General features: G+C 35.7%; 1 protein-coding gene across 4 annotated transcripts in view; it reads left to right on the top strand.

Moving 5' to 3' along the window:
* The window catches only part of RELCH (RAB11 binding and LisH domain, coiled-coil and HEAT repeat containing), an 88,032-nt gene that overhangs the window by 41,546 nt on the left and 18,942 nt on the right, over window positions 1-27,544 (top strand). For 3 of the 4 annotated variants that reach the window (XM_054057558.1, XM_054057556.1, XM_054057557.1), the window contains 13 exons: window positions 4,551-4,663; window positions 9,222-9,312; window positions 13,769-13,840; window positions 14,654-14,794; window positions 15,483-15,647; window positions 16,512-16,659; window positions 19,294-19,450; window positions 19,996-20,119; window positions 21,183-21,231; window positions 21,661-21,740; window positions 22,504-22,610; window positions 23,199-23,298; window positions 27,032-27,114. In XM_054057558.1, the coding sequence (XP_053913533.1) occupies window positions 4,551-4,663; window positions 9,222-9,312; window positions 13,769-13,840; window positions 14,654-14,794; window positions 15,483-15,647; window positions 16,512-16,659; window positions 19,294-19,450; window positions 19,996-20,119; window positions 21,183-21,231; window positions 21,661-21,740; window positions 22,504-22,610; window positions 23,199-23,298; window positions 27,032-27,114 (1,430 nt within the window). The remainder of the gene's footprint in view (window positions 1-4,550; window positions 4,664-9,221; window positions 9,313-13,768; window positions 13,841-14,653; window positions 14,795-15,482; window positions 15,648-16,511; window positions 16,660-19,293; window positions 19,451-19,995; window positions 20,120-21,182; window positions 21,232-21,660; window positions 21,741-22,503; window positions 22,611-23,198; window positions 23,299-27,031; window positions 27,115-27,544) is intronic. The other variant, XM_054057559.1, reaches the window with a different exon arrangement.

Here is a 27,544-nt window from a genome sequence, read left to right on the forward strand (position 1 = left end):
ACAAGAGGCTTAATTTGGATCCTGGAATAATAGTGTCATCCCACAAAATGTAAGTAGAGTTGTAATTTTAATATTAATAAGATGAGTAGCACAAAATTCAGAGTCATATACTAATCCTATGATTAAGTATGTTTTCATTTTAAAGCTACAGGGATGAATTCTGAATTTCAAATACATTTCTTGCACAGCAGACTCCCTATCAGCAGTTTATTAATACCTGTAGCCACCTTAGTGGCTGTAGATAAGATTATTTTATCTGCTGGTTGTCAGAGGCTAAGTTACAGAATTTTAACATAGCATTGGTTCACACTATATGCATTGACTGTTGGAGAAAATTAAAAGGGACACATTTACAAAATTGATCATAATGTCATCCAGGTTTATATATTATGTTGTCACGTTTGTCATGTTTTGACATTAATATTTGAAATAATAAAAAAATGACTATTCTAAGCTATTTAAGTAACCATTCTTGACACTTAGCACTAATTAAGTTTATTCTTTAAGACAATTATTTTGGTTATGAACACTACAACAAAAAGACACTAATTAGTGGGAGAAACTACTATGTACCAGACTTTTGTCAGAATGTTAAGCAGAAAAAAAATAATGGAGGCAACAACATAAATAGGCAATTCCTTGCTACTTTGTAAGAAACAACAAAACAGACGAATGCTTGTTACGGGATGCATTTAATAAACCCCAGACTTTGATATTTTCTTTTAATACTTTTAATATGAAGGAGGAACTGTTGTGCATATCGCTAAGGTGATATCAGTTACCGTTAGAAAGCCATAATGAAGAGCTGCACATGTGCTCATGTAAATGTTGCTTTAATTGAGAACTTGAATCAGCTCAAATAGTGAATTCTGTTCAAAGATAACAATGTGTCGATATAAGTTAGGGAGAAGTTGTCCAAAGGTACTATGGTGAAAAAAAAGTGTGAGGTTTTATTTGGAGAGACCTGCGTGGACAGTTAGGCAGAAGTAGAATAGAGAGAAGACAGGTTGTTTCAGTTCTGCAGTGCAATGCGTTAGGTCAGCTTCATAGCTTTGTCCATCATTCACTTGTATCTAAGTACATCACACAGTAAAAACAAAACAACTTTTTTCTGTCTGTTCTATACTGATAGCTCTCAGAGGTAAACTTGTTTTTTCAGTAGTGGAGGTGGGACCTCTGGTACATGATGTTTTATTTCCTCAAGTTGCAAGTGGTGACTGTTACAATGGCAGACTGCTTGGCACCTAATGGGAAAACTGTATCGCAGTTCAGAAAGTCGCTCCTTCTGGTACTGTTGGCTAACACTGACGTAAACTAATCCATTTTCCTAAGTCATCAGCAAAAGGGAAAAAGAAGGACTTGAGAATGAACAAGACATTTAGGAAGGATCCCAAAATAAACAGAGAGGGTTGCTGGGTTTGTTTTAAATTTATGTTCTTCGTTATGACTGTCAGCACAAGTGATATTCTTTCTCAAAGAAGGCAAAATGTTTCAGGTAGCACTGGAAGTCCTCTCCTTGATTGTTAATAATCATATATAATCTCATAACAATGTTATGAAATCTCCTCTTTAATTTAAACAGCCAAATGCTAATATTATTGTGTTGTATTGGAAAAGTAGCACTTTCTACAGCACTTCTCTGATGTTTTTGAGAATGAAAAATCTGATATTTATTAAACAAATCTACATCTAAGGCATAGCCCTAAACAACAGGAAAGAATAAGCTCGAACCTGCCTGTAGGGTTTTTTTTGATCTTAACCATCCTGGATATCCCTAGAAGAATCTGTTCCCTTTTAAGTCTTTGGGAGACTTCACTTGACCCGTTTTGTCCATCTGAGAGCAGTTTTGTTCTTGTCCCATAGAAAGCCCCTGTTGCCTCCAGTTTTACCTTCCTATCCATTAAGTCTATAGGAAGCACATTGAACACTGTTCAAGACTTCTCACTGTTTCTCCACTCCCCTTAATAGAAGGAACTATAGAAGCACTGATGCAGCATTGCAGAGAACACTCTCTTCTCCCCTAGTATGCATGAAAGAATGTGACCAATGGACGAGAAAATACAGCTAATTCCATCAGCTTTAATAACAACCTTTCTGCAAGGTAAAGAATCAGCCTTGTATCTGCCTGTGTCAATGGTGTCAGGTTATTCATTAGCCTTTCACACTCAAGGTACTAGTATCTAGGTGAATATTTGGAAGTGGTTTCCTTTTTATATAGAGTCAGCTGGTAAAAGACAGCTTTGTTAATTTCCTTACATTGGAAAAGAAGCTTTAAAGAAAAAGCAAAGCTCATGGCACTGCTTCGAAATCTAGCAGTAGTTCTGAGTGAGCAAATAAAATGTTTGAATAGGCTCTCAAACATACTAGGAAAGTGAAGTCAGTGTTATAGTTTCAATAGATAAAAGAAAAACCCCAGACGTTAAAAAATACACATCTCATTTCATGGGCTATATTATTTAAAAAAAAAATCTTTATAAGGAGTACTTAGGAATAATTGCAGTAGCAGTTGGATAATGTGAACTTAAAGTGGATTTCAGGAAGTTAGAGCTCAGTAGAGTAACACAGGGGCTTTTTTACTTAAAGTTTTTTTCATAAGCTATATTCTTTATGGTGAAGCTAGTAATTATGTTGTCTATCTACAAACTGCAATCTGATTTCCTCTTTAAAAGATCATATCTTAATGTATAAGTAGTGGTATTCAGAGGAGCAGGTTTTTTTATTTTTGTAATGTTTTTTCAAACCTTGAGTTAAAGTACTGTTTGCAGGAGAGAAAATGCTTCTGTGAAGTACAGGAGAAGTTAATATGTTAAGCTCCCTGCCTTCTCAGAAATTTAAAAGAGCAAAAACTCCATGTTGAGTATAAAACAAATAAAATTAACATGCAAATTCTAGAAGGAAAGCAGCTTTCAGCTGAAGAAAGTTAGGTTTGATTTGCAATATAGTTTATAAAGTTTTGTTAATACACATAATTCACATTTTTTTGCATTGTACTACACTTACTTAAAAACAAATCCAAAAAGTGGCTCACTGTAAAATATTGAGAAATAGATTTGAACAATTCGGATCTTTCCATTTCTCATTTCTTCTGTACTTTCAGATTTTTTTAAGTGTTAAATTGCATTTTAGGATGTTTCTTGGTCATCTTCATGTGGGAAAAATAGCACACTGAATAGAATTTGTGTAAAATTAAAACAAAAGCATATCAGGAGTTGACTAGTTTAAGCAATGGTCTAAAATAGAGTACTGTTCTATGTTTAAAATAAACATAGCAATTGCTTTTTGGGAAAATACAAGTTGAGCAGTGAGGGTGTCTTAAATGTTGTTACCACATGTCCACCTTGTTTAATAAGTTTACTCTCAAGAACACCATGAATAGTTCACTTTGAATGTCTGCAGGACGAGATTGGCACCTCCCTGCAAAGTTATTATGAGTAACTATAGATTTTTCCAGGTTTTGTATAATCTTTCCTAGTAACTTCAGAAGTGCTTCCCACTGTCATCTGCTTGTTTGTCACAGTTGAAAATTTATCAAAAGCTTGTCTGCTGAAAGTGGCTCAAAAGAATGCGGCAGGTGGGTTAGGAAGTCTCCAGGTTACTTCTCCATGTTTTCTCTGCAGATGCCTAGGTCTGTCTTGTTCTTTTCCTTTAGCCCTCTCAGTGTGATGTTTCTGTCCCCAAAGTATTAATCGCCTAGAAATTGTGTGGCTTGCAAATTCAGTTGGAGTAAAGGCTCACATCAACAACGTCAAGGAAAGGGACTTCCAGTCCATCTTTTAGAAACATTTCTTCTTCTGGGAATGAATACCATGAGCTCTGAAGGCATATTTACAAAGGAGGTCTTCACTATTATCAACAGTGTTGTATTTTTTTTTCCAGTTAATTTTTTAGACAGTATTTCCTTTGTAGTTTGTTCCTTAAGGGAATTGAATTGCTCTAAAAAGAAAACTCACTTTCAGATATTGTCTCTTTATTGAAATAAAAAACAACCAACCAAACAGAAACCTTGAAAAAAATCTCATAGTTCTCCATCAATACAAAATAGAGGGGTATCTGTCTTCAGTGACCTTTACCAATGGATGTTTCTCAGTGCTTATTCAAACTTGTGCACAAAATTGTGTGCATGCTTAAATTGGAATTCTTAATCTTTAACTCCATGGCATCAGAAGTAGTTTGGGTTTTTTTTCCTGTAGGAACTTTGTTCGTAGATATCTGTGCAACTCACTTCAGTTCAGTGGTAGTGAAAACGATTTAAACCATGATTGTCCTCTAATTCTGGTTACAGGTGACCTACATATGTTAATTGTAATATTTGCGAAGCTTTTTATTTTATGTGCTGGTTCTCCCCTCACCTTTCCTAGCAGGAAAATAATTCTAACTTTTGTAGACCTTCACTTTTTTTAGGTCACTTGATAAGAGATCAAGACTCTAAAATCTTCTCTGTTTTGATGTTACATAGCTAGATTTATCTTCTTAGTTTCTTTTGCCATTAATGAATATATGCCCAAAACATTTTTATTTTGTTTGGTTTTCCCCTACTCATGACTTTTTAGGAATTGATCCCACTCATACTGTGTACAGCCTGCCTCCATCCTGAACCCAAAGAGAGAGATCAGCTTCTACACATACTGTTCAATTTGATCAAACGACCAGATGATGAGCAAAGGTGTGTTTGCGTTTGTGTGTTGCGGGACAAGAGGAACTTTTTTCATTGTCAGAGATGCAGAACTAATAGAAACTGGATATTATTGGACGATTCTAACCAACTTGCACTTAAGCTGATACTTTGCTTGTATAGCGTTGACAAATGTATGTAAAGTTCGGGACTTTCCATTTCTATGACCAGTGCTTTCTAGTGTAAGAATGTGCTTGGTGAGCTGCAGTGTAACATTTCAGTTCCTTTTCTGTTTAAACGTAAACTGAAACACTATGTTAAAATGAGCTTTAAGAATCTAATTCCTAGCAATGATTGATACAGAAATCAAAACAGCTTTTATAAACCTCTGTCATAATGTATCTTAGTGATCTATGTGTTTGCGAGTTAACTATTATGTTTAGTTGGGGAAAATAGCATGAGAAAAAAATATTCTTCCTTATGGTTCAGTACTATGGTAGCAATAAAAACACCCAGGAGACTGAAGCAGTGATTTAGTTGTGACAAGTCTTAAGAGCTTTGTTTTACTTTGGTTAAGACTTTGAAACAAAGTATACTTTTTATTTTTATTTATAAACTTACTTCTTCCTTAGTCTGACTAAATTTGACTTTGTACTGATCTTGACAAGAATCCTTAAGGTTGAAAGACAGTAACCTAGCTGGTATATTTCCTTCTGTAACTGGAGATTTTTCTTATTTGAGCTGTACCTTCCCCATTATTTTTATTAGAAATATTTTAAAAAGCACGTGTATCTATTGTTGCTGTACTCTGTCCTCAGACAAAATTGGTTTTGTGAAATAGGTGGAAAGAATTTCTTTTGAAGATTCTCTGAAACTGAAGCATTCTAGTGTATTTCTAAATTGTTCCCATGGTAAAACTTAGAGATGAGGCAAAATTGAAAGAGATGGCTTTGGAGACAAAAAAATGTGTGTGTAAATAAATATATAAATAAATAGGAATTTGTGGGACCACCCAGGACTGAAATTGTGGGACTGAAATTGCCACAAGTCTTTGCTCTAGTTCAGGTTCATAAGGAACCTGCTTCTGAAATGTCTACCATCATCTAAAACATTTTCAGTGTGTCATGCAGATTGTGACTGAGGGGGAAGGAAGTTGCATCTCACTTGTACTTTTAGGCAATTCATTCATCACAGAATTGGTGGCCGATCAAGTACATTGTTTCATATGTGCTGCAATTACGTATGTCTCTTCCAGCATCTAAGAAAGAAGAAAACTCCACCTTCTTTTTCCTTGAATTTGGTCGGGTTTTGTTGTGAGTTAAATATTTATGTCTAAAAAGAACTAATTTTCATCAGAAATTTGGGAAGAACATTCTACTGTAATCTGCAGGATGAAATATGTATATACATAATGTACTCTTACACACATAAAAATAGTAATCTGTTTTAAATGTGCCATAGCACCTGACTGAAGAAGTCAAAGAAGTAAAAGTCCATCAAATGAAGGAGATTCTGAATACAAATTAGATAAAAAATACTTATTCAGAATTTCAGTTGATTTTTTATACTCACATATTTTTATGGAGGTATATTATACGTGCTTGGTTTTTATCTAAATAAGTTTAAATATTTTAGCAGTCTTGCGACATATGAAGTAGGGAAAGACATTAAGATTTAGTCACCAGAAAAATGGTATTGATTATATCATGTTATTTGTTTTACCTTCTGCTGTACTGTACAGGCCTACATTATGCATTAAAGTAGCAGTTAATAACAAGTTGACTTTTAAAATCAGTTAAATGCAAGAGACTGAAATGTGGAATTGTATTTCTAATAATGAAACCATTAAAATAAGTATTGTGCTTTAAATATTTGACATAATAAAGTGCATTAACAGTTACATAGAGAGCCTAGGTTATACTTCATGCCCACATGAGGGAACTTTGGTGCATGCAGGTATAGCATATTGCCACAGTCTTGTATACTAACAGTGTATTTAACAAAGCCACATTTATCCTCAAGGCTTTGCTCATTAATTTACTATTCAACTTTCAAAATGTCTATCAAATTCTTTTCTGCAAAGGAATATGTTAGCTTTGCTTAAATTTCTATGGATAATTGTATTGATTTTATAAGCTAGGAAGCCATGAAGTCAGGTTAATGTTGTGGTCTTTTAGGAAAAGATGAAAACATACTTCAAAATGTGAACTCTTAAAGATTTCTAAGTAATGCACTCAGAAGCAGCGCTCCTGAAAATAAGCTAAAATACGTTAAGCTTAATGCATCTGGTATGGCTTTTCTTTGGTCATATAATACCAGCTCTGACAGAACACCCATAATTTGCTGACATACTAAGGAAAACTCTAGTAAGTTTTTAATAAAAAATTTGGGAGTGACAGAAGAACCTTAAACTGTGTAATACAAGGTCAACTTGCTTACCAATGTGTACAGTCACTTTCTAAAACCTCTAGAAAGAGTTAGAAGAGTTAAATTATGTCTGTTCGACTCTTAACAACCACCTTGTTCTCATCTGATTCTCGATGTGGCTTTGGTTTCTGTGCTGAAGAAGCAAACCAGTGCTCTCCAGAATCATACTGATTTGCTTTACGTTCCTCCCTCCATGATCATAAGTGAAGAGAGCCTGAAGAGAGCTCTTTAGGAAAGCATTCACAGCCTCTTTTTAAGAAAAGAGATTACAACAGTAAGTAGAAAGAAGGTTTTGCCGTATCTGGCCTGGACTGCAATTTTTGCAACTGCGTAGTGTTGACATTTTACGTTGCAATGACCTTTTGTTGAGATCCCTACAACCTTTCCTTCCCCTGAAATACCAACTGCTGTCATGTACTTCTAGGATGGTCATAGTAAAATATTTTAATAATTTTTAATATTTGTGCAGTACCTTAAAATACATTATTTCATAGGCAAGAGAAAAGGAAATAAGTTAATTTTGAGGTTTCATGGCATTCTTTTGAGAAGGCTTGATTTAAAAAAAAAAAAGTCATATACTTTGGTTTTCTCAATTTCTAATGCAGAAGATTATTGAGTTGCCCAGTTCTGTGATTAGATGCGGTGTGTAGAACAAAAGACAGGTACTCAAATAACTATTTTGAGTTTTGCACAACTCAGATTTACATTAGGATTTTGTCTCCATATTGCTATCATATGTCAGCTGTTTATTTCTTGAGTCTTACCTAATCATTGCATCTTTTTTTTTCTCCTAACCTTTTTTTACGTTGCTCAAAGGTCTAGTTCTCTGTACATGGCAAAGACGTGGGCAGGGATCAAACCTCACAATACAAAACCGAAGCACGTGCTCTGATTTTTGACCTAAAGAATGCTGGGGGGAAAAATCTTTTAATAGACTGTTTTTCCTTGAAAAGATTCTGAAAGTGAATGAGTCTTTTTTTGATGGAGTATTTTCTGTAACTGGTTAAGAAATAACCAACAGAGTCTCTGCCTTTCAACCTTAAGGGCATGTTATTAGCTGCAACAAATATTTAGGAGATTAGACATGACTCTAAAACAGTAACAAATTAATTCTGGCTTACTTTCCACAAACTAATAACGAACAAATTCTCAGTAGTGTCCTAATCTTACTGTGGAAGTGATAAGATGTCTCATGTCCAAGCACTTGAAAATGGTTATTTAAGTGTTGATTAGGCGCTAAAATTAAATAGAGCTGGTAAATTGTGTACGAAGTTGATAACGTTCCAATCCTAGTAACAGGAGTGATAGCTAGAACTAAAAAAATCTTAGCAAGATAAACACTCATTAAATTAAAGTTAAAATACCACAAATTACAGTTAAGTAGAATTTTATTGGTATTTTAAATAGATCTGTATGTAATTGATGGAACAGCAGAGACTTCTTGCAAAGTTTGAGGGAAAGTTAAAAAATGCAAGAATGTAAATACAATTTGCTTAGGTGATTGTAGATACTACCAACTGATTAATTGCTTCTCTTTTATAATGGGCTTTAGGAAATTTCTGACAAGACTCAAGTCCAGTATTTTGAGAGAAATGACAGTAACTTTCTCATTAGAGAGTTGCAAAACCATGTCAAAAAAGAATTAATTTACTTGTTTTGAATAAAGTTTGTTAAAGTTCATGAATGCTTCTAAATAAAAGCAGTGTATGTATTTGACTAAAATACTGATAGTATGATGGTATTAAGTAATGTAGATCCTTTGACTGCATAATGAATCACAGCACTCAGTAGTAATAATTAAATGAGAAGTTCAGTTAGATTCCCTGTCTCAGTCATCAGGAAATCAGAGGTTCTCAGGCTCTGGTTCATGGAGCTTAGGATCTGCAAGTTTCTAGAAAAGGCATGTTAAATAGAAGACAAGATAGATTCTTAGAGTAGTTTAGGTTGGAAGAGGCCTTTAAAGGTCATCTTGTCCAAACCTCCCCCTGCAATGAGCAGGGACAAAAGTGGCTTTCAGTTTAAGATTTAGCCTTTAAGTCAGTGTGTATGGTGTGAAATTTTAACTGTAGACCATTACCTGTTACCTGACGGTATCTGCTTTTCCCCTACTTGAAGAGTTTATTGTATATATTATAAAATTATACTTTATAAAGAGATTAAGGCTTTAAATTTATGTTTTCAGACAGATGATACTGACTGGGTGTGTGGCATTTGCCCGACATGTTGGACCAACACGTGTAGAAGCTGAGCTTTTACCACAGTGTTGGGAACAGGTAACTGATTATTTTGTGCTTTTTGCTGGAAAATTAGTTAAAAATTCAAAAATGTTGAGTTTTATTTGTTTGAGGGGAAGGTTGTTTTGATTTTGTTTTGTCATCATTCTATAAACTTTCATATAACATTAAAAAGATGCTGAAAAAATGCTGAAAATTTGTGAAAGACTAATTCTAGTTACTTGCATGTACCTTTGTTATATTGAAAATTTAGATATGCATATGTTCATCATCAGTTTTGCCTAACCTATTGCCAAGCAGGTACCTTTATAATTTGTACTGTAATTTCCAGACTGTTGGAAATCCATTTTCATTCAAAGATTTCATTTGCTGATTTTTTTATATTGTATAAAGTCCCTGTATTGTATAAACAATTCAACTAGTTTCAATTCTTAAGCAGAATAATTAAACATCAAAGCAGTCAGAAATAAAACCCCTGTAGATGGGCGTGGTTTTACACCTGTAAGATCAGCCTGAAGTTTACATGTGACTTCTAGAATCATAGTGACCTTTCCTAGAGATATTCTAAATTAGCTGAAGAACCAAACTGGACTGCTCTTGCTGTTTCATCTGAGGCATAGAAATAGAACGACATAAGTTCAGGTGAAAATACATGTTATTTTGCTGCTATAATGAAGAAAATGAGTTCATCATTGCCTAAAAGACAGTGAATAACTAAATCATGACAGTGTGGTAGTGCTTGCTTCGATGGCGCAGTCATTCTGGTCTGATAATTATCTACTGCTTGCGTAACACAGCCGTCTCTGTTTCACAATAAAATCCAGGCTTTAGTAGTCTTAAAGCTTTCTGACAGTAGAAGTACTTACATGCAGTGTTCGTGCTTATATTTATGACTGATGTATCTGTTTATTAAACAAAAGACTCATGGCAATAGTAGTTGAACACAGAATAAACCACATTTTCTTTTCTTAGTCCTACTCATGAAATTTAAACAGTGTTTAATAAAACAGTCTCACCTCAGTAGAAGTACATCTTCATCATACCAGTTTCTTGCTAATTGCTGATGCAAAAGAGAAATCAATCCAGCTGTAACAATACAGCAGATGAGGCTGACAAGCCATATGTCATCGTGCATTTATTTAGTGCAGTTGCCAGCCTTCGTTTGCAATACTGAAACCAGGTCATTGTTTTCTCTGGTGAAATACCAGCTGAATCTCATTGTCACTAGACTGAGTTTGTAGAAGAAACTCAAAACCAGACATCATTTTCTACCTTTTCTCAGTAGATGCTTCAATCATGAAAGCATTCATGCAGTTGATGCCTGTCCTGATTTAGCACACATACTCCCAGGAAAGTCAGCAGCTAAACTAGGCAGTGTATCCCGATTGCCCTCCACAGAGAAAGGGGAAAGGGAAATGAGAGACAGACAGACTTGTAGGCTGAGAACTACAACAGTTTTAATGAAACAATAATAAAAAGGAAAATAATATCAATAAGAGAATAATAAAATGCATAAAAATATATAAGACCAAGTCAAACTTCCCCAATGACCTTTGACTTTACATTACCACTGATGCTGCAGGACAAGTGTGGGGAAAGTCCTGGACTGGGAAGAGCCGGACTCAGGAGCTGGATTCATCAGTGCACAGATCTGTGTCAGGAGCAGGAAGATGGATGAGGTCCTCACTGGACATCAGCCACTGAAGAAGGGTTGACCTTAATGACCCCTAAGCTTTATTCTGAGTATGACATATATGGCATGGAGTACTCTGTTGTTCAATTTTGAGTCACCCGTCTTTGTCTGCTCTTCCCTACAGATGTGACCCTTTTTTGCCCCTTGACTTATGGCTCTAGGATGGCCTTGATTTACATAGGAGTAAATATAAGCAACAGGCCTCTCAACACAGCAATGCCCCTGGTTTTAAACTTCAGGCTTATCACTTCAAGGGGCAGCAGCTGTCTGAAAAAACATTAGTAACTTTCAGAAAATGAAGTTACTTAGAAGAGGCTTAGCTGTTACTTAGAGAATTCTTTCTTTAGCTTAAACCGGAACAGTGCCCTACTGGTGAATGAATGCAAAATAATGATAGATGCACTCAAAGAATGTTTTCCCATGCTTGAGACTTCAGTTTAGTCCTGAGGCTCATGATTTGTTCTTTTGAATCTCTTTCAAACTATTTTTGCCACACTTCATTCTTGTGAGAGTTCTTGGTGATTTCAAATCAGGACAGTGAGGAAGTTAAAAACATCAATACTACATCAGTGGTCGGGTACCATTGTTCAGTGTGGTGTGGGAATAAGGTCAAGGTAAGTTGTCCAAAGTTAATTTATTACTGTGTCTTCATCTGTAGTTTCTCCTAAACCAGTAGAATTGAGACAGTCACAGAATGGCTGAGGTTGGAAAGGACCTCTTAAACACCTTGTAGTCCAAGCTGCCTGCTTGTATCGGAGTCAACTAGAGCAGGTTGCTCAAGACCAAGTCTAGTCTGGTTTAGAATATGTCTGAGAATGGAAGCTCCGTAACATTTCTGGACAACGTGTTCCAAGTTTTGGCCACCCTCCCAGTAAAACAGAATTCCCTGTATTTCATTCCTCTTTTCCTTTCATAGGCCACATCTGTGTTCTTTACCTCCTGAGCTCTCTCTTCTAAAGACCAAACAATCCCAACTCTCTCAGTCAGGCCCTGTAGGTCCTTCTTTGTTAAGTTGCTTTCCAGCCAGTTGCCCCCCAGTCCGTTCTGGTGTATGAGAATTATTTCTCTTAGTTCAGGACTTCGCACTTCCCTTTCTTGAACTTCATAAGGGTCCTGTCTGCCTATTTCTCCAGCCTACTGAGGTGCCTCTGAATGGCAGTCCACCTATCTGAGTGTATCTACCAATCCTTTCAGTTTTGCATCATCTGCCTACCTGTTGAAGTACATTCTATCTTGTCATCAGGGTCATTAATGAAGATGTGTAACATCTTAGTTGTTGGCCCCAGAATCAGCCTTTGGGTGCAACACTGGGGCTTGGCCGCTAGCTGCAGCTCTTTTCAGCCAGTTTTCCATCCACCTCACTGCCCTTACCTAGCCCAGACTTCATCAGTTTGTGAATGAGGAAGTTAAGGCAAACAATATCAAAAGTCTGGCTGAAGTCAAGAGAAACAATGTTCACAGCTCTTTTTCACTGAGCTAAATCATCTCAGAAAGCTATCAGGTTGGTCAAGCATGGTTTTTCCTATAGAAATAAATACATGCTAACTAGTCCCAACCACTTTCTTGTCCTTCTTACATTTGGAAACGCTTTCCATTATTTGCTCCAACACCTTCCTAGGAACTGATGTGAGGCAGACTGGCCTCTGTTTCACTGGATCTTCTGTCTTTGCCTTCCTGAAGGCAGCAGTGATATTTCCTTTCTTCCAGTCCTGAGGAACATTCCCCCATTGCCACAACTTTTTATTGATTGTCAGGAGTCATTTTGCAATGACATCACCTAGCATCCGCATCAGGGCCTACAGACTAGCGTATGTCCAATTTGTTTACATGTTTCCTAACCTGATAATTCTCTACTAAAGGTAAGTCTTCCTTGCTCCAGACTTTTGCATAGGTTTTAGGAACCTCAGACTGCTGAAGACAAGTCTCCCCTGTAAAGACCGAGACAAAGAAGGCGTCGAGTACCTTGGTCTTTTCTGTGTTAAGGTGATTGTCTTACCAAGGCTACACACTGCATAGAAAGAGAGAAAGAAATATTCATGTCATGCATACCATATTTTATCTGACAACATCAAACTATTCACACTTCCCTCCCATCATTCTACCCTAAAATTTTTTTGTTCACAAAGTATATTGAAACGTATCACATGTTTCATTGTACAGCCATTGCAGTGGCCATTAAAGCTGAGTCCACCAGGATGCAAAGTTGGTTCTGAAGAGTCAAAATCTTAAATTTGTAAGGCAGGATTTTCAAACAGCTCTTGAGCTGAAAGGGGGGGGTAGCACAGGATCAAGAGGTTCTATGCAACAGGACTTGTTTTCAGTCACACTTCAGAGGCGTGACATGTTTCTGCTGGACCTCAATTGTTCAGCAAGACCTGCACTGGTTTGCTCAGAGCACTAGAGGGCACTTGTGTAGTTCTGAGAGGGACGATCTCCTGAAGGACTAAACAAGAAAATGTTTGGTGATGTGCCGGCTCAGTTGTTGTTCATATTCTTTAGAGTACAACAGCCCATACGTTGCTTTCTGTCCTTCTTTTTCCTGCATATACATACATGCTTCTCCAATTCTTCTCTTATTATGAGCTCTCTTTTATAGGACAACTAGAAGAAGACTGTATCTGCCTTGCCTTTATGCCTCAATGCAAGGATTCCAGGCTGTTTAGTACCCACATGCAGCTGCTACAGGCGCAGTTAGTGTTTATCTAAGAGGTGCAGATGTATCCCTCTGTTGCAGTTCATTCTGACCGCATTTTGAATACCAGTTACTGCAAAGAAAGTAGCCATTCTGTTTCTCTTTACCAGATCAACCACAAATACCCTGAGAGACGGCTGCTGGTAGCAGAATCCTGTGGAGCTCTAGCACCTTACCTTCCAGTAAGTATTAATACTGACTCTAAATACTTTGCTAGTGAGAGCAGGTGAAAAATCTGTTGCATAATGTAAACTTCCTTTACAGTTTTAAATAATCCTGGGTGTTTATGTTATGCATAGACAGCCACATTGTTTTCTACTTCATATCATGCATGTGAGATTCAATAAATCCTATTGAGGAGATAGCTTATTGTAAAGGAATACATGTTAATCTAGCTATAAAATACCTTTTTAAAACAGTATGTTCTGAAAAATATCCTTATTATTCAGAATAATAATCCTTATTATTCATAGTTACAACCAATTAAGAAAATGATCTTTGAGAGAATAATTGGCACCCAGTAACAGAGTAGTTCAGACACTATGGAATGCTACATGAAGGGTGCTGCCAGTCAGAAACAACAAAGTTAAGTTAGCAGTGAACTTGTATTTGAAGCTTCAGACAGAGAGAAAAATAACTCAAATTTAAAACCCTCTTTTCCAGTTTAGCAATACAGTGATTAAAGATTCTGTTTTAAGTCTAGACCTATTCTAGCTTGTTGCTGTTAGTTATTTTTGGTTCCATATGTGTTAAAGGACCTGAATTCTTTGCTTAGTAAGGCAAAAGGCTCTCTAATGAGGCTATTGACACGCTTATATTCATTTATCTTCTGTTGTGAAAACTGAATGTATAGTATTCAAAAAGGGATCTGTGGTTCAGGGAAGGGATTTTGTTTGTAAGCACTAATAGAAGTGCAAATTGCTTATAAATCTTGATATAAAGCTGCATTTCTTGTTTCATTGGATTTAACAAGTATGTTTCTTATTTACAAACAGAAAGAAATTCGTAGTTCGTTAGTACTTTCCATGCTACAGCAAATGCTAATGGAAGATAAAGCAGATCTGGTACGAGAAGCTGTGATCAAAAGCCTTGGCATCATTATGGGATATATTGATGATCCAGACAAATATCAACAGGTATAATTTGGTTTGTGTTCTGTATGTATAAAAAGCTTTTTCATGGTTATTTCATGAATAGGGGGATGTATACTTGCACATATTTTTATTAAATCTTTCCAGATACCTTAAAAATTTTTTGATGGTTTGTATGAATGTTGATTTTATTGTATCACCAAGACGAAAAAGAAAACATACACTTACAAGTATCATTAGAACCTCAGGTATAAGCCTTATACAGAAGCTTCTCTAATAATTCATAATTTGCCTTCAAGAACATATCACTTCATTGCCCACCTGATACTATTAGCCAGTTTGATATCATCACTTGCTAAGAGGTTTTTCTCCTACAACAAAACCTACTTGTAGTTCAACTTGATACTGCCCGATAATGCTTAAGGTAAGTGAAAAATGAAGAACTTCTAATCCTGTCTTTGAATTTTTGAAGGCAGAGTCATAGAATGTGTTTGTGTGTGTTATGTTAACTCGCCTAGAGAAATACTAGCAGGATCATTGAACCACCTACTGTTTACCTTTCTAGATGTGGTGGCAATATCTGTTGGAAGATCCTCCATGTACTACCTTGTTTTATTTTTTAGTGTAAAGTTTTAAAAACAGATTATTATCTTTTGTAGTCTGCATATTTTGTGTGGGAAACTTTAGCATAAATTTTAGGCAAATAATTTTACTCTTTACTATCTTTTGCCAGGGCTTTGAACTGCTGCTTTCAGCTTTAGGAGACCCTTCAGAACGTGTAGTTAGTGCAACGCATCAGGTGTTTTTACCTGCTTATGCTGCCTGGACAACAGAACTGGGAAATTTACAGTTCCATCTTATACCTACACTGCTTAATAAAATTGAAAAACTGCTCAGGGTATGTGTTCATCTGTTTCTCCATTGGATAAATTTCTTTGTATCTTTGTATATGCAGCCTTTTTTACAAAATAAAAAATGGAAATAAATGCTACTTAGTGTTCTATTGGTGAAAAAATTCTGGAGATTCTTGTTGTAACTCCTTAACTTTTCCTTGTCATTTACAAGAAGGAATAAAAGAGAAACCAACACCAAAACCCCAAAACCTGAATAAATTTGTCATTAACAATTTGTTGCTTTATAGCCCAGTAATCAAGGTGCAATTTAGAAAACACTTGCTTGGGATTGTGACCAGATGATGTGTGTTTCTGAGTGCATTTGCCCTGTATTTAAAGTGGTTTTGATTGTCATATAGTGTGTTTTTTAATAAAATGCAATATTTATTAAGCAAAAAAAAAAGTAGAATTAGATGGCTTAGTTAGATTATTTGCAATTATGAACCAGTTTGTCTGCACAATTGATTTGGTAGATATCTGGGAAGTTCTGGAAAATAGGCTATGTCATAGCAATCTAACACATTTAACCAAGATGCTTGTTTTCAGAGTACAGGCCACTAGTTTATTCAGTTTATAGATGCTAGGACCAAGGATTCACATTTCCAAAATGTGCTGAAAAGCATTATTTCAGAACTGCTAAATGCCAAAGGCTCTATTGCTTGAATTTTTTGAGTAGAAGTGACTTAAGGGTCACAAGGGGATTTGGACGGTGACACAAAGTAAGCTTATGGTTAGAATAAATTACTGTATAATTAGTGTCTCTGAGTAGAAGCTCATCACAGATGTATTGATCTCTTGCCAGGGAATACATGCCTAAGCAACAAATCATCCAAACCCGAAACATTAAGTACGTGTCCTGTTTGTTTCAGGAAGGAGAACATGGCTTGGATGAACATAAGCTCCACATGTATCTGTCTGCTCTGCAGTCATTGATTCCTTCACTGTTTGCACTGGTGCTACAGAATGCACCTTTCACAAGCAAGGCTAAACTTCAGGGAGAAGTACCACAAATAGAAGGTAAATAATTTCTGATATGTGATGTTTTTATAAATTTAAGCATAGTTCAGTGACAAATCTCAAATCACTATTAAGTGCAAACAAAGAATTTCAGGAATAGCCCATAATCCACATTTACTTGGGATTTGTGTGTGTTTAAGGTTACTACCTAAACATCAGTTGCAGAATCTATGTGTAAACCCGAGAATTTTTTAGCACACTGTCTGTACAGTAATGATTTAAGTTTGTCACCAAGCATTTTTTTTTCTGCTCCATCTGTCCTTTTTGTTGTATTTTTATATGTAGAAAGAAAAGAGAAAGAAATTCAGGGAACCCCTGTCATGTTGTGAATTTTCTTTCTTTAATGTTGCTGAGTTGACTGAGAGAATTTTTTTTAAAGGCAGATTCCAGCTTAGCAACGTTTGTCTTACTTGGCACGGCTCTTTATTGTTTTCTGTTTTCCCCTTTTTGGAAAAACATCTTTATACTTCCTTTCCTTCCACTTCTCCTACTCCATTCCTATGAAAGAAATCAGTCTGACATGAACTGTTATCAGATACTTAACTAATTACACAAATCAGCTTAATGACACAGAAGAAGTATATGTCCTGAATATTTATGAAATGATTGCCAGCAGAATAAAGGAGAACAAAATGTTATCCTTTGGGATTTTTTTTCCTGTATTTACTTGGCAGTGTTACAGGCAAAATAGCAAAGTTTGTTTTATCTCTCACTATTTGTCTCTACTTCTTTTAAAAAGCTTTGAGAAAGCAAAGCAACCTGTAATTGGAATTCCTTAAGGTTTCTGAAGAACTGATTTCCACTGATGGCCAATAATAGCTCAAGAAGGCTGGCCACAGTTCCAGTTAATTCTTTCAAAATAAAAAGAAATTATGAAGTGGGAAAAATACAGCCTTGTGTAGGAGCTTCACCATCTGTTATGTATCTATGTAATGTCTTAGCAGACTGAATGGCCTAGTAGTGAAGTTATACTTAGACTGGCAATCACAGCCTGTATGATGTCTTCGCCTATTACGAATACTTTTTAAAGGTATTATTGGGAATACCTGCCACATGTTGATAATAGTGCTGTGTGTGGAGTTGCAAAAAATGGGTAACAACTTTAAAGGAGGATTTGGAAAGTCACTAGTGGTATGTTGATGCACAATATTAATGTATTTTAACATGCCATGGTAAAACTCGTTCAGCTGACTTGAGTCATTTGAAGATGAACACTTTTTCCATGAGTGGCAACTACCTAAATAGGGAATTCAAAAATTTTAGGCTTCAGTGTAGTCTGATGGTGTCTTTCTCCACAAAAGCAGAGCAAGAAAAATTTCATGTACTTCTCACTAATCCGATAACATTGCAGAAACTGTAAGCTTGCTTCCTTGAGTTTTGCAGTAGGAAAGATGATGCTCTTGTTGCTTAACATCATTGGTGAATGGTTTTAAGTATGCATGACATGAACTGAGAATAATAAAAGCAATGTTGGTGTAGCACGATTTCAGTCCCCAGGTATTTTAATGGTCTAGATTTTTTTTGAGGCCTTGCCTCTGATAATTCAAGTAATTAAGGAGTTGGGGGAGGGACTGGGAAGCATCAAAAACTGCTTCATATGTAATATTTGGAGCATTTAGATGATTAAAGTTTAGAACAGAAGTCAGGAAACTTTGCCTGCAAGTCACTATACTGTAAATCTGCAGTGTGTTCTTTGGGATCATAGATTGGTTTGAGTTGAAAGTGACCTTTAAAGTCATCTAGTCCAACCTCTCCTGCAATGAGCAGTACACCTTCAACTAGATAGGGTTGCTTAGAGCCCCGTCCAACCTGATGAGTGCATTGTTGGCTCATGTCTAGTTTTTTCATCCACTGGTACCCCGAAGCCCCTCTTGGCAAGGCTGTTCTCAATTCCTTCATCCCCCAGCCTATATTGATACCAGGGGCTGTCCCAACCCAGATGCAAGACCTTGTGCTTGGCCTTGTTGAACCTCATGGCGTTCACACAGGCCCAATTCTTAAGCTTGTCCAGGTCCCTCTGGGGTGACAACCACACCACTCAGCTTGGTGTTATCTGCAAATTTACTGAGGTTGTGCTCAATTCCACTGTGTCATTTGTGAAGATATTAAACAGCCCTGGTCCCAATACAGACCCCTGAGGGACACCACTCGTCACTGGTCTTTATTCAGTCACTGAGCTGTTGACCGCTATTCTCTGGATGTAACTATCCAGCCAATTCCTCATCCACTGAATAATCTGTCTGTCAAATCCATTTCTTTCCAGTGTAGAGAGAAGGGTGTTGTGGGGGACTGTGTCAACAGCCTTCCAGAAGTCCAGATGACATCGGTAGCTCTTCCATTGTTCACTGATGTAGTAGTATCAAAGAAGGCCACTAGGTTAGGCAGAATTTGCCCTTTGTGAAGCCATGCCGGCAACAATAATTCCATAATCTCTCTGCACCAGGTTTTTATCTTTTTAACAAAGGGTTACGTAATCTCTTCAGAGTTGGATTTAGCTCACCGATTTTCAAAAAGTAGTTTGATAACCTTACACAGAGGGCACTGAAGAGTTTTAGAATTCATAGCTATCTTTACTCGCATCACGTCCAAGGTATTTTAATTTTGTTCATGATCCCTTTTTCTCTGCTCTTATAGTCACTAGATTTCCCCGACCCGTATCGCCTCTTCAGGATGTGGCCATCATCATTGGAAGCCGTGAACAATTAGCGGTGCTGTTGCAACTGTATGACTATCAGCTAGAACATGAGGGTACCACAGGCTGGGAGACATTGCTATGGGTAGTAAATCAACTGTGAGTTAATTTTTATATTGTGATTCCTAATTTTAAAATGTGTCAAAATTACTAGTTCTTAATTATGCTTGTTGTTAACCTTTATTAAACGTAATAATTTTAAGTAATACTAAAGAGTAAAAGATTGAATGTTTTTAGGCATTTTAATACTGAATTTACTTGAATTTTATTCAGACAATAACAATTGCCTAGCAGAATGTGTAGGTAACTACTTGCTTAAAAAGTTGTTTATCTCATCTATGCACTAATATAGTCAATTCTCTGTTGAAGTGAAGATTGCGTTCTGAATATCCCATGAAATACACTTCTGCAGTAACAGATATTTGAAAATATAGGTTAGACTTTTCTGGCACTTAAACCATTGCTTTCTTCAAGGGTCAGGAATTGTCGTGAACCTGTAGATAGTTCTATTAGAATCATTGGGGCTCTGTGTGTATATATTTATATATATTTATTGATATAAACAGGAAATCTATACACATATAACTTTAGAGAAACAAAAGATCAGAGTAGTGTTTAATATCCTTTTGTTTCCCAATTTTTAGACTACCACAGCTCATAGAAATAGTTGGCAAGATCAACGTAGCATCAACTGCCTGCGTCCATGAGTTCTCTAGATTTTTCTGGAGGCTTTGTAGGACATTTGGGAAAATTTTTACAAACACTAAGGTAAGGTGCTGCCTTAAATAGTCTACCAAAAAAAGACTTGACAATACGTAGTCTCTATATTTAGTCTCCATATTATTCAGATACATGCACTTTATGTGGCTATTTATGTTTGTATGTCACACTGCTTTTTCATAAGTACATTTAAAGCTTCTGGTTTTAAACCACTGTTTGCATCCTTTTGATTTCTGTTTCTGACCATTTTGGAATGGCCTTCTCATCTTGCCCAACAAGCGAGTCTTTTTTAAGTTGTATTCTTCGTATTTGCTTTGTAGGAGAGATTATCCTACTTCTAGCGATTTAGAAATTTTTCTTTCTTCAAAACAGCATGCTGTTCAATGTTTGTGGTGTATGTAAGTACACCAGACCATAATTGATTGGAAATTTAAAATTAATGCTTTTTCTGCTAGAAATATTTTCTGATACCTAAACTCTTTTTTTCAAGGAAATATATAATTTTTCTCAATAAAGTAACTTCAGAATATAATTCAAAATAGGTTTTGAAAGAGAAATTATAAAGCATGAGAGGATTACTTGAAGATAAAATTACAAAACAGTGTTAGGATTACATGCTGCCTCTGTAGAGATGAGAACTAGTCTCTGATATTTGAAAGCCCCTTCTGTAAGTTATCTTTAGAACCCTTGTTTCTGTAAAAGAATTTCTAATACTGATTATTACAGCTGTATTTTGGAAGAGAGCACTTCATGGATAGCTAAGATCTAACATAAAACCGAGTTTGTTTGTTTGGTGTTTTCACATATATATTGATAAAACCGTAAACCCTGAAGCCTACCTAAGTGTGTGTATAGTATCACACATGATACCTTAGTACAGGAGTGCTGAATACTGCTTCTTCTCTGTGGGTGCTCCATAGAAATTTTTACTCTATCATGTCATATTTTCCATTTTCTTAAAAGCTGCCTAGTTTTTTTTAACGTTTCTTCCATTCTGTACCTTCAAAATGTCTTTTTTCTGTTTTGTATTGGTTTTATTATTCATTTTTCCCTAAGTTAATTGACACTGGTAACAGGTTTTCTTACATGAGATTCATTGTCCTTTGTATAGGTAAAACCACAGTTCCAGGAGATATTAAGACTATCTGAGGAAAACATAGGTAAGTAGCTTTTTAGTCAAATGAATAAAAATTGATCTTAACCACAACTGGAAAAAATCTGCCAATCTCTTGTTCAAATAATATTTTCAGACTGCATTTCTCAAATATGTCTTCTTTCTGAAATGTTGAAAATCTAATCTTAATCTTTCTGGAACACTCTGAAGTTGAAGATTGTTTGTGTGTAAAGTACAAATAAAATTTCAAATGCAAATGCCACTTGAGCATTATTTTAGTGCATGTGTGCCTGTATGTATGCATATATATTTATATAAGTTCTTCATGTATATATTGAAATATGAATGTACATAATACTTATAATACACACATATAAGTCTACCTTATATGTGTAAAAAATAGTGTATGTTACACAAACACACGTACACACACATATGTACATATAAAACCTAAATTTTTTCACTATGTCATTAGATTCTACAGCAGGTAATGGAGTGCTAACAAAAGCCACAGTTCCCATCTATGCAACAGGGGTCCTTACATGTTATATTCAGGTAGGTTTGCTTTTCTTTGCTTAATGTATGATAATATGTAAAATTTATTCTACCAAGACCTCCTACTGTTTTCATTGACAACATGCAGTGCTCCTGTGCGTTGAAGATAGGTGGGTAAGTGGGCAGTTGCAAGAAAAGTTTTCTAGTCGAGTTGTCTACTACATTTGAATGATAGTCACCAGTGTTAATACCTGAATGCAGTAAATCTTAAAATAACATCTATGCTTCTATCGAAAACTTAATTTTCAAAATTTACTGTAACAGTTAAGCATGTAATTCGCCATTTTGGGCATAGTTGGAGTCTTAAAATTTTAGTGCTACTTAGTACTCCGTAAATAAAATAAGCACTCCGTAAATAATACTAACTAATCCTTCAGTAATAACCAGTTACGGAGTGGCATATATGTAGCTTCCAGGAAAAGTAAATGCCGCCTCATCTCACAAATGTTTAGTGGACTGTGAGTAATCACAAACTGTCAGGAGCCATGGAAGTGCTCAAGTACTCTTCTCAGCTGTTTTGATTGAAACAATTTGGGTAATTCATGCCTGAGGATGTACTTAGTTGATGAAATACAGAAATACAAGTCTCTTCTTGTCTTTGCTTTGAAAGGTTCTTGTTCTTAGACCACATTTTTGAAGTTCATAATGTTGTTAAAAGCTAAATCTAGTTTGTTCACATTCATAGTTTCTCTTTTGTAGCTGTAGGCGATCAGAATCGTAGCAATACTTCTACTACGTTCAGTGTCATACACTCTTCTTTCAGGAAGAAGACCGCAAGCTGTTAGTTGGATTCTTAGAAGATGTAATGACCATGCTTTCACTATCCCATGCTCCTCTTGATAGCCTGAAAGCTTCCTTTGTGGAACTGGGGTAAAGAATGTACCTTGGAGTTTGCTAGATCTAAATACATTAGATGTTTTTATTAAAAGCTGCTAATCTGGCTGTAATTTTAATAACTGTGATGCTTTGGGTGAAAGAAGGGTATACTTTTTTTTTCCCTTGGTGTTTCACAGAGTTTAAACTTTTAATCTCTAGGTTAAACTGTGTTGTGGTAAAAAAATTCTGAACTATGAAAAAAGAACTCCAAACCCAAAAAAAACCCCACAAAAAAAGTCATTGAGGATAAACGGAAATTCATTTTGTATTTTCCATACTAGTATGATGTTTTCTAGATATGTATTTGCATTCAGTTCAGTGTCATAACTTATTGCCACTCATTTTTTGAAAAAAAAAATTAAAAATATAAACTTAAAATGCAGTGTATTTTCTAGAAAGCAACATTTTGCATGTCCTTCAGAGTAAGATAAGTGTTATGTGTCCTGCAGAAAGGATAAATGTTGGGAGTTTTAGATTTGTTAAGCAGTGGGTTTTTGAAACTATGGCATTTTGTAGATACAGAACATATTAATTTTTTGGGAGTGGTTGGTTTGTTTTGATTGCCCAACTATTTTCTTTTAGTGCAAACCCTGCTTATCATGAGCTGCTATTAACTGTCTTATGGTATGGAGTTGTCCATACTTCTGCTCTTGTTCGATGTACAGCTGCTAGAATGTTTGAGGTAAGTGCTATCCAAACTTTTTTACACCTTTTTTAAAATAGAGTTTATTTTAAACAGATTCAGATTATTTTGCTACAATCTTAAAATTACAAATGGCATACATAAGTTGTGTACTGTGTGATGGAGCAGGAAGTTGTGCAGTTGTTTCTGAATCTGTTTTCTGTTCAACAGCATATTTTGGATTAAGCTTTTTGTCATTAGCCACTTACAAGATGCTTCTGTAGCAAGCATGTATGTGTTCTTTGATCTACTGCTGACTTGATTATTGTGTTCTGATTCTTGCATGCCAAAAAAAACTTTTTCCGATTATGAAAACGGATTTTATTGCTAAGCTGTGTTAAAACCAGAATTAAATTAATTGTCGAATGTATTTGCTTAGGTCTGTAGAAAAACATAAGCATCTGTTGACTTTTAACATTTGCTTCTGCTAGTGAGCAAATCATCAGGAGTCTAATTCACAAATTACCAGATTTCAGTACTTTTTGTGTATACTTGTACATTGAACTCGCATTGTAATTCAAACTGGTTTCCATTGATGCCGAATATGGTGGTAAAAACATACATTTAACCAATTCTGTATTTTTTGTAAAAACTAAAATAATTTACAGTTACTTTACTTGCCACATAGTGACAACTTCATCTTTCCCTTGTAAAATTGTTCAATATAAAGACTGTTACATTTAACTAATAAGTTTGCTTTTATTTCCACATCATACCTTTTTTTAATCAAGGGTTAATTAAAAAAGGCATATATAAAGCCCCTGAGGCATATTCCGCTTGCCAAACAAAGCGAGTACCTTTGCTTCCATCTTTGGCTCATTTGGATAGCTTTCCAGTAGACCTCTAACTGAACCTACCACCTTGTATTCATTAGCTAAAACAAATCTCAACTCTCCCGGGAAAAAAAAAGAGTACTTAACGTAACCATTAGTGTTCTATACTACAACTCTGAAAGTCATTGCAGATAAAGCCCTAAGCAATCACTTTAGGACCTGGAATATAAGTATTAAGGATTTAATTTGAAAACATCAAACTGCATTTTTTTTTTTTTTCCCTTCTCCATTTGGAAAGGAAATGGCAATTTTTGATCACTTTTGAAATACTTTTGAGTTTTGAAAGTTGTGTCATACATATTTATACGTGACAGTATGTAAATTGGGGAAATCACCTGTGTAAAGAGGTGGTAGTAGTTGATTAGTGGTTAGATAAAAGATAAGGAGCCTGTCACCTGCAAGACAGCTGTATGAGAACTGTAAAGATTCTGAGCAGCACCATGGTCTGTACGGCCCCACAAAGACTGCAATGATTTGGGCCTGCCAGGCTGTGTTACTAAACCTTTACAGTCTGTTAAAGATTGGAAAGACACAAGTGATTTGGAGCCCTTCTACTTCTTCTCCCCTTGGGGCAGGAAGCTTTGTGCTAGCATTTAAGGTGTATTATACATAAGTAATGACCACACTGATCTAGAAAAATCAAAACAGGATAAAAATTTGTGTTTTCTGTCTCACTGTAAGCTTACACACTGCTCCACGACTTTGCTCATCCAGCTGTTTCTGTTGCGTATATGCTGATGTTTTCAGTCAGTAGTTTCCCATTTGAATGTTGAGGCAAGCAGATTTGCTGCGGTTTTGAACACGAAGTGCATGGTTGTGTTATAAGCTTTGGTCTGTTTAGGTTCAAAGCTAGGAACACTTATGTTCAGAGTGAGGCTTGAAATATAAATTGTGTTTTCTGTAAGACAGAACGGTTCTGTTTACCATACTTTACCATAATTAGAAGTGTGGCAGCCCACGTAGTCATGAAGCTGAGATCATTCTAAATTGTTTGCTAATTCTACAAATTCCAAGCATTTCTTTTTCAAAGCACTACAGTACCTCTAGGTTTTTCTCAAAATTAAGATTAGTGGAGAAAATGCAAGTCCCTATTTGTTCAAAATTGGAAATATTAAGCGTACAATCATTGTAGTCAGTGAGCCATGTCCTTAACACCTATTTTAAGAGTAGCCCGTAAGCTCAACACATCAGCACTTTTAAGTTGTTGCCGCTGTAAATAATCATGAAATGTATTAATGCTGAAATGTAATAGTAAAACTGACATCCTGATACTTTCCAAATAACAAATACAGGAAGTTGCAGCTTTTCCCCTCCAGATGTTCTTACAAGCATAGCAATTCACTCCCCATGCTTCCTTTTCTAGTCATCTGTAAGGCCACAATACATTCAATGCATGTGTACACCTGTGCATGCGTGCATATACATGCACACACAAATATTGCTTAATAAAAATTCCAGAAGCCTCCTATAAAAGTAGTAAAGTCAGATTCCAAGTAGTTAACTCAGGTTCCTTCCAATCTTTCACAATTTACTTTGTTTCAAATTCAGGCTTGGTAAAACAGGAATCCTTAAACAAACAGTAGACTGTAAAACCCTCTCTAGTCAGAGGATGTAAATATTGCCCGGTTTTGGTACTGCGCGATGTATTGACAGCTACTGCTTTCTCCATGCGCTATAGATTTTACATGTTCTCTTGTTACACTGCTGGGGGAAAAAGCATGGAGTTTAATTTGTGGTCATTATGTAATTTGAGAATAGAAAATAAAAATTAGAATGTAGCTAAATATTAAAAAAGACATTTCAAATTTCACTCAGAAACTACTGATAAGCCTTTTATGTTTGGTTTCTAAAGTTAGCAAATGTATGCAGACTTCCTTACATGAGATGCAAAATTGAAGCATCAAGGCTTTCCCTTTTTTATTAATGCAGACAAAACAACCTGTTGTGCTGAATGTGGACAAAGTCTGGAACTTGTCATTATCGAAAATCAGGTTTTCATATGTAGAAAACATGGGAGGAGCATATGAAGCAAATGTATGCTTATTTATCACTACCTAAGTAATTTAAAAAAGAAAAATCACCTGGGAAATCTAAATTTGAACAATTTACACATATTTATGGGTAATAAATTTCATTATAATTTCAGTTTTTAACATTTGGGATGTATTGCAATAAATATATCTCATCCTTAGTTTGCAAAAAAAACTTGGTGAAATACATTTTGTGGCTAATCCAAAGATTCTCTTTTTTCTACTTGTGTAAACCAGCAAGGGAAACTTGGGAAGTTTCACAGATGTTCCTGCTTCGATGGCAGTTAAATCTAAAACACCCCTGAATGACTTTGAGGAAAGCTTAGTGGCATCTGGAAAGGTGCTGTTTGTCACATTGTAAAATGTTTGAAAGGTATCCCTCAGTGTAGGAAGACTACATATGTTTGGCTTAGCTAAAGACATATTTTTCCTGTGACACCCACCTGCTGTAATAAATACAATTTGATTGATTTAGGAATGGTTACCATTTAGATGAAATTGTCAGACTCAAATTGGCATCACTTTAGTATTTAATTATACATAGCTATGTGTATACATAATAATATACAATACATAATTATATTGCTAAACTTTTGAGTGTTCAAGTTTTAAAATAGCTGGAAATAGAGAAAACATCATCATATCGTTGAATTTGTCAGGTTTGTGCTAATCGTCAGGCCACTTCAGCTTTCTTCATGCTTTTGCATATATGAAGCACTACTGTAGCAGTATTTGCTTAGCTTCTAATTTTGGTTTGCTTTTTGTGTTTTTTTTCTTTCTCTCTCTTGGTTGTGCCGTTCCTCTTCCCATGATACTGTGCTCACTCTTTCCGTGCATCACCTGTGATACCCCCCTGCTCCGACCATTCAGCTGTTGGTGAAGGGGGTACATGAAACTCTGGTAGCTCAGAGAGTTGTTCCTGCTCTCATTACTCTCTCCAGTGACCCTGAAATGTAAGTTTCCTGACTTATATACCTAGCATCTCTCTTAATACTTAGGAAGAAATAACCATCAGTTCTGTTCCTTATTCTAGCTGAACAAAAATTGAATTACTTTTAAACAAATGTAACTTTTAAATCACTTATTTATATTAAAAAGGTTTACTACAACGCCTAGAACTGAACCAGATAAAACTGCTGAATAAGCTTTAAATGGAAAACTTAAATCAATGTCATTTATTTGTTTTCTATACAGTCATTCTTAGTTTTGAAATTTGCTTACACCATTTCTAGCAGAAAGCTGGATATTAACATGTTCTGTAATGCTATCAGCTTTACTACTGCAAAATTTAATATCATCTGCATTACTAAAATGCAAAATGGTTTTGGCTGTATCTACTTTCTGACAGACAACCATAGTGCTTCATTTTCTGGACATTCTGAT

Source organism: Cuculus canorus, chromosome 2 (genome assembly GCF_017976375.1).
Source record: "Cuculus canorus isolate bCucCan1 chromosome 2, bCucCan1.pri, whole genome shotgun sequence".
NCBI lineage: Eukaryota > Metazoa > Chordata > Aves > Cuculiformes > Cuculidae > Cuculus > Cuculus canorus.